General features: G+C 38.7%; 1 protein-coding gene across 1 annotated transcript in view; it reads left to right on the top strand.

Annotated features, from left to right (window-relative positions):
• Window positions 1–1,618: 1,618 nt before the first annotated feature.
• Polr2F (RNA polymerase II subunit RpII18) overlaps window positions 1,619–11,059 on the top strand; it is a 74,781-nt gene continuing 65,340 nt past the window's right edge. Inside the window, exons 1-2 of the mRNA XM_090381059.1 lie at window positions 1,619–1,759; window positions 10,891–10,960. Coding sequence (XP_090237185.1) covers window positions 1,731–1,759; window positions 10,891–10,960 — 99 coding nt within the window. The 5' untranslated portion in view covers window positions 1,619–1,730. The remainder of the gene's footprint in view (window positions 1,760–10,890; window positions 10,961–11,059) is intronic.

Here is an 11,059-nt window from a genome sequence, read left to right as displayed (position 1 = left end):
CTCAAAACCCTGTTAACTAAGTTGTTTATTACCCTTATTTCAGTTAATTGGTCATGCCCATACATTTACTAAATAATTGAGTTGGGAGTCTACTAATGCATAATACAGGGTGGCCAGTGAAAGACTGAAGGGTTTGAAAAAGTTATAACTTGTTCATTTTCAATCCTTTTTATTTTCTTTTTATACACGTTATAGGGGATCCCTTGGTGATTAAAATGGCTATGTATGATGTCCACCAACGAGTAAAACTCATTGGGCTTTTCTATTCCAGTGAAAGATCAATTATTGAAACTCAGAGAAAATACCCTCAACATTTTAAAGTAAGAGTATCTCCTAGCGATAACATGATTCAGAACCTAATCGCTCGGTTTGAAAGAACTGAACTGGATCAGTTGGCGATCTTCCGGGAAGAGGTCTTAAGCGCACTGTGCGCACTGACTCAGTGGTGAAAGCTGTACGGCAGAGTGTCCTTGAGGATCCATCTGCCTCTACTCGTCGTCGCTCTGCTCAACTAGGCATCGCCAGAACATCGCTTCAGAAGATTCTGAAACTGGATTTAAAAATGTTTCCATACAAGATCCAAATGGTCCAAGCTTTACTACCCCAAGATACTCAGCAGCGCCTGCAGTACGCCATTCGATTTCGACACCTAGCCAGAGATAACAACAACGTTTTGAACAACTTGATAATGAGTGATGAAACCCATTTTCATTTAAACGTGTACATCAACAAACAAAACTGCAGATTTTGGGGTACTGAGAATCCCAGGGAATTACATCAGCATCAATTGCATCCCCAAAAATGCACTGTTTGGTGCGGTGTTATGGCTGAAAGAGTTATCGGCCCCTATTTCTTAGAAAATGGGGAAGGTCAGCCAGAAAAAATCAACGAGGCCCTGTACAGGATAATGCTTGACATTTTTTTACGCCCAGCGGTCGAAGATAATCAGGAGGTATGGTTCCAACAGGATGGAGCTACTGCGCACACTGCGAGGGCGACGATGAACCTCATGCGAGAAATTTTCGGTGAACGAATAATTTCAAAAAATGCTGAATTCGTTTGGCCTCCACGTTCACCTGATTTGACGGCCCCAGACTTCTTTTTGTGGGGCTACTTGAAAGAACGGGTTTACGTAAATAAACCTCGAACAATTCAAGAACTGAAGGAGAATATTCGAGCCGAAATCCGACGTTTACGCCCTGAAACCTTGCTTACGGTCATGGAAAGTGTTGTGGAAAGAGACTGTATTTGTGAGCAGGAAAATGGTGGTCATTGAGGGATGTTGTTTTTCACACATAATACTAAAAAAAATCCATTAATTATATTTCCAAATAAAATAATAAAAAATTAAAAAAAAACATGTGTTTGTAAAAGTTATTTTTGTTTTATATCATTCAGTCTTTCAGTGGCCACCCTGTATAAGGTAACTTTTGTTCTAAGATTTAATTTATTCTTAAAGTAGTAAAAAAAGTACACATAAAATCTCATTTTTTGTACAAATTTGTTACAAATAATAATAATAATAACAATAATAATTTTTTTCATTGTGCGATAAAGATTATTTATTTATTTAATTTTCTGTTTCATGTACGCTTCTTTAGTAGGCAGGTGTTTGCAGAATTTTTATTTGTACCTGAGAACACAGTGTGATAACATATTCTGTGGTTTGAGAGGTGACAGTTTCATCATTTTCTAATTCTACAAATTGTCTAGAAATCCTTTTTAAGGAAATGGCTGACGAAGAATTCGAACCAGATGAGTAAGTTTGGTTTCAGATATTTTATACATACTGGTCTAAACATTTTGTTGATTTTTAGCATTAATTAAAAAAAAAAAAAAAACCGAAGCGGACTACCTATATGGTAACGAATAAGTTCAATTAAAATGATCAACTAAGCTTTACATACGATCTAGTTAAAATGATCACTAACCAAGTGGATTGCACGTGGTATGTGTGTTATGGATGCTAAGTGGCGCATTTGCTTCGTCACTGAAGTGCGCATAGTTCACATTGTCAAAAGATAAGGCGGAAACATTATTATCACAAATGAGCTCGCATGTAAACATGTCAAACGTGTGAACTATATTTCTCGTTTAGTTGTATTGGTTGGGGACTATGTACGCTTACGTACATAACTTAGGTATCCGAATTGTCAGAAGCGGGAGTGCAGTAGCACACGCTCTTTTTCATGCGAATATATACATATATATATATATATATATACTGTATATATATTGGCATATATATGCTGATTGATATTTCTGTTCACGGAAATATTTTTTATGGGTATTATTGCAAATGCAATAAGATCGAGTTTACTATCTGTTAGCATTAGTAGAGGCACATGATGCAAGAAAGCAAGCTTATACAGCATCAGCCAAAAAAAAAAAAAAAAAAAAATTCCAATTTCACTGATCCATTCATTCCAAATGTTTGTCTAGTTATTCTTTGAATTTATTTAAGCTATCAACTTCCACAACAACAGATGGAAGTTTGTTCCAGCAATCAACCACCTGCTGGCTAAAGGCAAACTTCTTCTTTCATCTATTCTAAAACTGGCTTTCCTCAGTTTGAATGTATGTCCTCTCACGTATGTAATCTAAGCAAGAGGAAGAATCCCATCAGCATTGAGCATGCTTAATCCATTCAAGACCTTATACACCTCAGATTGCCTTGCAAGTGCCTAGTCTCCAGACACTGCAATTTGCAAAACCTTAAGCCTTTCTTTGTAAGAGCAATCCTTTGTTCCATTAACTAACCTTGTTGCCCTTCTCTGCACTCGCTCCAGAAGCTCTACATTCTTCCTAAAATGAGGCCTCCAGACCTGTATACAGTACTCAAGGTGTGGCCTGACCATTGCCTTATACAAGAAGATAATCACCTCATTATCCCTGCTAGAAAAATTCCTGTATATCATTGACAAGACACTATGAGCCACTTTTGCAAACCGTCTGCACTGCTAAGAAAATTTCATATCTGACTGACTGCACAATTATCCCCAGGTATCTTTCATTCTCCACTACCCTGAGTGTAACACAACATATTTGGTACATTTCTCTGGGGTTACTGCTACCTTTATGTAGTACTTTGCATTTGTCAATGGCTTGCATTCTGTTTATAATAGAGTGCAATAACGAATACCCAATAAACAGGAAATTGCTTTTATTGTTTTATGATAGTGACCTAATTCAAATTGGAGCAGAATGGTATTAAGGGTAAGTTGCTACAATGGATAAAAGGATGGTTAAGTAGTAGTAGTGGCATGTGATGCAAGAAAGCAAATGTATGAGCTTATGCAGCATCAGCCAAAAAAAAAAAAAAAATCACACCATTCCCTCCAAATGCCTGTCCAGTTCCTCCTTAAATTTATTCAACCTATCAACTTCCACAACGACAGATGGAAGTTTGTTCCAGCAATTAACCACCCGCTGGCTAAAGGCAAATTTCCGCACATCTATTCTACATCTGTGTTTTCTTAATTTGAATTTATGCCCCCTTAGGTTCGTAATCTGAACAAGAGGAAGGATCCCATCAGAATTCAGTGTGCTCAACCCATTCAAGGAGTTATATACCTCAATCAGATCACCGCGCAGGTGCCTAGTCTCCAGCCACTGCAATTTGCAGAACTTAAGCCTCTCTTGGTAAGAGGATCCCTTCATTCCCCTCACCAATCTTGTTGCTCTTCTCCGCACACGCTCAAGTAAACCTACATCTTTCCTAAAATGAGGCCTCCAGACCTGCACGCAGTACTCAATGCGTGGCCTGACTGATTATCCCTCTGTATGTGCCTGATTATCCCTCTGTATGCCTTATACAGAGGGATAATCACCTCCTTTTCCCTGCTAGCAAAATTCCTATATATCATTGACAAAACCCCATGACCTGCCCTGGCAGCCTGTCTGCATTGCTCAGAAAACTTCATATCTGCCTGCACAATTACTCCCAGGTCTTTTTCATTTTCTACCACCTTAAGTGTAGTACCACACAGTTGGTACGTTTCTCTGGGACTACTTCTACCCATATGCAGTACTTTGCATTTGTCAAGGTTAAACTTCAATTGCCACTTCTTAGCCCATCTGCCCAAATTATCTAGATCCTGTTTCAGTAGCACACTGCCATTACTGTCATTAACAACCCTGACAACCTTTGTATCATCTGCAAACTTCGACATTAAGCCTGATATACCTTCATCAATATCATTGATAAATATACAAAACAACAGTGGACCTAACACCGAACCCTGTGCGACTCCACTAATAACATTAGTCCAAGAAGAGCAGCACCCATTGATTACCACCCTCTGTCTTCTCGCACTTAACCATCCTTTTATGCATTGTAGCAACTTACCCTTAATACCATTCTGCTCCAATTTGTACAGTAGTCTTCCATGCGCAACAGTGTCAAAAGCTTTCTGAAATTCAAATATATGATATCAAAATTATTTTTTGGATCCAGTTCCTTTGTAACCACATCATAATATCCTATGAAATTTGTCAGACAAGACTTTCCCTTAACAAACCCATGCTGTGTCTGAATTATTGCTGTAGTCTTGTCTAGATGATCCTGCAATGCATCTTTAACCAGCGACTCCATTATTTTACCCGGAACAGAAGTTAAACTAACTGGTCTGTAATTACTCGCGTCACCGTTCGATCCCCCATTGTGAATTGGGTATACATTTGCACATCTCCAGTCCGTGTGAACCTCCCCTGAGTCCAAGGATGCTCTCATAATTATGGCTAAGGGTTTGCTTAGTTGCTTTGCCGCCTCCTTTAATATAACTGGATAGATCCCATCCACACCAGGTGCTTTTCTTACGTTCAACAATTTCTTTTCCACTTTGCTCTCAGTTATTACAAAATCATTAAGTATCTTGCTACAATTTGATAACCTTCTGCCATTTTCAAACCTTAATAATTTCTCACGTGTGAATGTAGATGCAAAATACTCATTCAGTTTGTTTGCTGTCTGAGCAGGATCATCAACAGTCGAACCATCGATGTCAAGTGGACCAATCAGATTCATCCCCTTCCTTTTAGAGTTTATATAAGTAAAGAAATCCTTGCTGTTTTTCTTAGCATCTTTTGCCAAGGATTTCTCGTAATCTGCCTTCGTCTGCCGAACCTCCTTTGTGACCTGATTACAGATTAACTTATATCTGCCATAGGCTTCTGAGTCGCTTGATAATTTATATGCGTCCCATGCATTTTTCTTCTCTGTTATGAGTCTCATTAGTTCATTTGACAACCATTTAGGCCTAAACCTTGAACAATATTTCTTAATAAGTATGAAACTTTTAGTAGCTTCCACAATTAATTCCTTGAATGCTTCCCACTTAGAATTTACTGTTGGTAACATTGTCAGTTGATCCCACTGTACAGAATTTGAAAACTGTAGGAGACCACCGTACTCGCCTTTACGGAAGCAAAAACCCTTTCCTTTACCCCTGATGGTAATTAAATCTTTAAGTAAATCCCACGTCAGTACACTGTGATCACTGCCACCTAGTGGTTCTTTTATCTGCAAATTCCTAATACATGAATGATCACTGCTGATAACCAGATCAAGAGTATTACTTTCTCTGGTTGCCTCTCGAACATGCTGCTGCAGAAAACAGTCATCCAATAAATCCACAAAAGTCTGACTAGTGTGTGAGTGCCCAACCCACAAGTTCCAGTCAATATCTGGGAAGTTAAAATCCCCCATTATAAGACATTCCGATTTACTAGCCCACTCTATTTCTCTGTACAATTGTTCATTGTACTCATTCGAGTCATTAGGCTTATAACACACTCCTACTCTAATTTTTGCTTTCGCAGTGCTTATGTCACACCAAACTGACTCAACAGTGCACTGTTCACCTATATGAACTGGATGCACTTCTTTTGATTTTATGTTTTTCTTTATTAACAGCATAACACCTCCTCCCTTCCTATCCTGTCTATCCTTTCTGTACACATTGTACTCCCCAAATTCCAGTTTGGCATTCCTTATATCTGTGTGACACCACGTCTCTGATATCCCAACAATATCCGCCTTTGATGTCTTGACCAACACTTCAAATTCATCAAATTTATTTACTATTCTTCTAGCATTGGTATACATGCACCTATTCTTATTCTTAGTTAAGTGGGAGAAGACAGAGGGTGGTAATCAATGGGTGCGTTTTATTAGTGGAGTCCCAGAGGGTTCGCTGTTGAGTCCACTGTTTGAGGTGATTAAGGTGACTGCCTGATTGAGGTGTATAAGGCCTCGAATGGGTTGAACACGCTGCATTCTGATGGGATCCTTCCACTTTTTCAGATTACGAACCTAAGGGGGCATAAAGTCAAATTAAGAAAAGACAGATGTAGAATAGATGTGTGGAAATTTGCCTTTAGCCAGCGGGTGGTTAATTGCTGGAACAAACTTCCATCTGTCGTTGTGGAAGTTGATAGGTTGAATAAATTTAAGGAGGAACTGGACAGGCATTTGGAGGGAATGGTGTGGTTTTTTTTTTTTTTTTTTGGCTGATGCTGCATAAGCTTATACACTTGCTTTCTTGCATCACATGCCACTACTAATACTACCTGCTACACTAAAAATTAAACTTGCACAGAGCATTAATATGGCAGAAGTTCAGTATAAGGTATACCGATCAAAGCGAGGAAAGACTGCAGGGATGGACAAGTGAAGGCACCTCCCACTCAGTGCTGTGATGATTGGGTGATTATTGTTGAGGGGTTTTCTTTCTGATTGTTTTGTGTTATTGAGGAGGGGGTGCTTAGCTTAGATAGGGTGTATATCCCCCATCCCACTGTTTTTGAATCATAAAATGAGTTTGTGATCTAAAAACAGCAGCAAGTGGTGAGAAAAACACCCTAGGCATATCAGTCTAGGACAGAGGGTGGGGAGTTGGCGGAGTCACAACTTGTCAAACACTGCCTTTCCACTGTTTAGCTTCAGCCACCGTGTTGGATGGGGTACCCTAATCAGGAGTTTTACCCATTAATACTGCTTCTTATTGGAATGAGCATCAGCCTGGAAGACAAGGTGCAGGGGATTCCAGAGCCTGCTGGGAGTCATTGCAGAACAAGTAAATACCTGGGCTGTGGTAGGGTAGTTAAGAATAGGAAGAGGTGCATGTATACTTGCATGTACACCAATGCTAGGAGTTTGGTAAATAAATTTGATGAATTTAAAGTGTTGGTCAAAACATCGAAGGCAAATATTGTTGGGATAACAGAGATGTGGTGTCACACAGATATAAGGAATGCAGAACTGGAATTTGGAGAGTACAATGTGTACAGGGAAGAGAGGTTATGCTATTGGTTAAGAAACACATAAAATCCAAGGATGTACAAGCAGTTGATATAGCTGGACGGTGCAGTGTTGAGCCAGTTTGGTGTGACATAAGCACTGGGAAAGCAAAATCGAGAGTAGGAGTGTGTTATAGGCTTAATGACTCTGATGAGTAAAATAAAAAACTGTATAGAGAAATAGAGTGGGCCAGTAAATCAGAGAGTCTTATAATGGGGGATTTTAATTTCCCAGATATTGACTGGAATTTGTGGTTTGGTCACTCACACACTAGCAAGGCATTTGTGGATTTATTGGATGCTTGTTTTCTACATCGGCATGTTCGGGTGGCAACTAGAGGGAGTAATACTCTTGATCTGATTATCAGTAGTAATTCTTCATGCATTAAGAATCTGCAGATAAAGGAACCACTAGGTGGCAGTGATCACTGTGTGTGGAAGTGGGATTTACTCAAAGAGGTAACTACCATCAGGGGTAAAGGGTAGGGTTTTTGCTTTTATAAAGGTGACTATGGTGGTCTGAGATAGTATTTAAATTCTATACGGTGGGATAAATTAATGGGTGACATGGAAGCCTATGATAGGTATAAGCTGGTCTGTAACCAAGTCACAAAGGAGATTAGGCAGGCAAAGGCAGATTATGAGAAATCTTTGGCAAAGGATGCAAAGGAAAACAACAAAGTTCTTTACCTATGTAAAGTCTAGAAGGAAAGGGATGAATCAGATTGGTCCACTGGATATTGATGGTTCAACTGTTGATGATCTTGCTTAGGTGGCTAACAAACTAAATGAGTATTTTGCATCTACATTCACCCATGAGGAGTTATTCAGGTAGGGAATGCCAGAGGTGAGTTAAACTCTGGCAGTGAGGTAGATGATTTTGTAATAACTGAGAGGAAAGTGGAGGAGAAATTATTGAAGATAAACATAAAAAAGGCACCCGGGGTGGATGGGATCTATCCAGTTATATTAAATGAGGCAGCAAAGGAAGTAAACAAATCCTTAGCCATAATTATGAGAGCTTCTTTGGACTCAGGGGAGGTACCCATGGACTGGAGATATGCAAATGTGATCCCAATTTACAAAGGAGGATTAAAGGGTGACACAAGTAATTATAGACTTGTTAGTTTAATTTCTGTTCCAGGAAAATTAATGGAGGCACTGGTTAAAGAAGTACTGCAGGATCATCTAGACTTCAGTTATAGCCTGGACACAGCATGGTTTTGTTAAGGGAAAGTCTTGCCTGACCAATTTGATTGGATTCTATGATGTGGTCACAAAGGAACTGGATGCAAAGAATAATTTTGATATCATATATTTGGATCTTAGAAAGGCTTTTGATACTGTTGCACATGGAAGACTGCTGCACAAATTGGAGCAGTGTTGCATCGAAGGGAAATTGCTGCTATGGATAAAGGGATGGTTGAGTGGGAGAGGACAGAGTGGTAATCAATGGACATTGCTCATCATGGATTAATGTTATTAGTGGAGTCCCTCAGGGTTCAGTGTTGGGTCCATTATTGTTTTCTGTATTTATAAATGATGTTGATGATGGTATATCAAACTTAATGTCCACGTTTTCAGACGATATGAAGGTTGGCAGGGTTGTTAAGGACACTAATGACAGTACACTGCTGCAACAGGATCTAGAAAAGTTGAACAGATGGGCTTGAGAGGTGGCAAATGAAGTTTAACATTGACAAATGTAAAGTACTACATATGGGAAGCAGTAACCCCAGAGTGACGTATCAACTCTGTGGTACTACACTGACAGTGGTAGAGAACGAAAAGGACCTGGGGTAATTGTGCAAGCAGATATGAAGTTTTCTGATCAGTGCAGACAGTCTGCAAAAGTAGCTGATAGTGTCTTGTCAATGATATACAGGAATTTTTCTAGCAGGGATAAGGCAATGGTCAGGCCACACCTTGAGTACTGTATGCAGGTCTGGAGGCCTCATTTTAAGAAGGATATAGAACTGTTGGAACGAGGCTTACGTTTTGCAAATTACAGTGTCTCGAGACTAGGCACCTGCGAGGTGATCTGATTGAGGTGTATAAAGCCTTGAATGGTTTCAGCATGCTAAATGCTGATGGGATTCTTCCTCTTGCTCAGAATAATCACCTGAGGGGGCATAAATTCAAATTGAGGAAAGACAGATGTAGGATAGATGTGTGGAAGTTTGCCTTTAGCCAGCGGGTTGTTGGTTGGTGGAACAGACTTCCATCCTTTGTTGTGGAAGTTGATAGCCTAAATAAATTTAAGGCTGAGCCTGACAGGTATTTGGAACGAACAGAGGGGTGAAATGGGAGTTTTTTTTTGTTTTTTTTTTGGCTGATGCTGCATAAGCTTGCTTTCTTGCATCATATGCCTCTATAAATGCTAATGCTAATGATTTCAGAATGACTTAGATCAGTTACAGGTATTGTCTGACAGATGGAAACTGAAGTTTAATCCTGCTAAATGTAAAATTTATGCATTAAGGGAAAAGGAATCCTGTTGTAGCATGCACACTAGAGAACAAGAATCAAAAGTGATTCATGATGAGAAATCCATGGTCTTACAATAGATATGAAGCTTTCCTAACAGAGTAAGCAGGAAGGCCTGGGTGTACCATTATTGATCAGCAGGACCTTTGCCATTGGGGGGGGGGGGGATATTATTATTCTTTTTATTTAAAAAATGGTAAGACCTCATCTGGGTAGTATTCAGATCTGGTGGCATCACCTGAAAAAAAAAAAGAAAAAAGGGATTAGAATGTCTGGATAGTTTCTAAAGAAGGGTAGCTAGTATGGCTGGGAGTGCTAAGGATGGCTCCTGTAAGGAATGTCTTAGAAGATATTCCTTGAGGAAAGACAGTTGTAGGATAGATGTGTGGTAGTTTGCCTTTAGCCAGCTGGTAGTTGATTGGTGAAACAGACTTCCATCTTTTGTTGTGGAAGTGGATAGCCTAAATAAATTTAAGGCTGAGCTGGAAAGAACGAAGGGGTGAAATCAGAGCTTTTTTTTTTTTTTTTTTTTGGCTGATGCTGCATAAGCTTGCTTTCTTGCATTGTATGTATCTTCTAATGCTAGTTATATACTTAGCTAAATACAAAAGATATATGCCCAACAAGTGATTAAAACCTTCAAACTACTTATTTATCATTATTAAAACCCTATTGTTCTGCACTACTGGTTATGTTCTATGATATTCGCACCAAAACACCGATACAATAGCAGTATGTGAGTCGTAACTTACAAAATCACTAGTTAAATTTGAAAATAAGCTAACAAATGCCACTAAGGCTATTTAGTATCTTTATGTAAAACAATTTAATATGTTAATTGATCAAGAATACATAAAAATATCCAAAATGTATGGATATATTGAAAAAAAGAATTGTAAAATTTTTTTTCCATTACATATTTGTAAAATAACACAAACTTGACTAAAACTGTAAGAAAACTAAATTTATTGAAACCTGAAAGACATACTGAATTACTGGAGAACTTTCAACTAAATCAGGAGAGTTGCAGGTATGTTTGTGTATTTTTCTGAACTTGTATATTTTTATTTATCAAAAACGTGACCTTGTGTTCTTTTCTTTAAGTGTTGGTGGTGAAGATTATGATGAGGGAGATGGTGATGATGACAACATGGAAGAAATTGAGCAGAATGAGGTAACCTTAACTTTTCTTAGTTTTTTTTTTTTTTTTTTTTTTTAAGTGTTTAGTTTTATTAGTGTGCACTGAATGCAGTGTGTTCTGTAACGGGTTACA

Source organism: Mastigoproctus giganteus, chromosome 9 (assembly GCF_048544385.1).
Source record: "Mastigoproctus giganteus isolate SK-2022 chromosome 9, ASM4854438v1, whole genome shotgun sequence".
NCBI lineage: Eukaryota > Metazoa > Arthropoda > Arachnida > Uropygi > Thelyphonidae > Mastigoproctus > Mastigoproctus giganteus.
The sequence above is the reverse complement of the archived record's forward strand: the minus strand, read 5'-3'. Positions and strand labels throughout refer to the sequence as shown.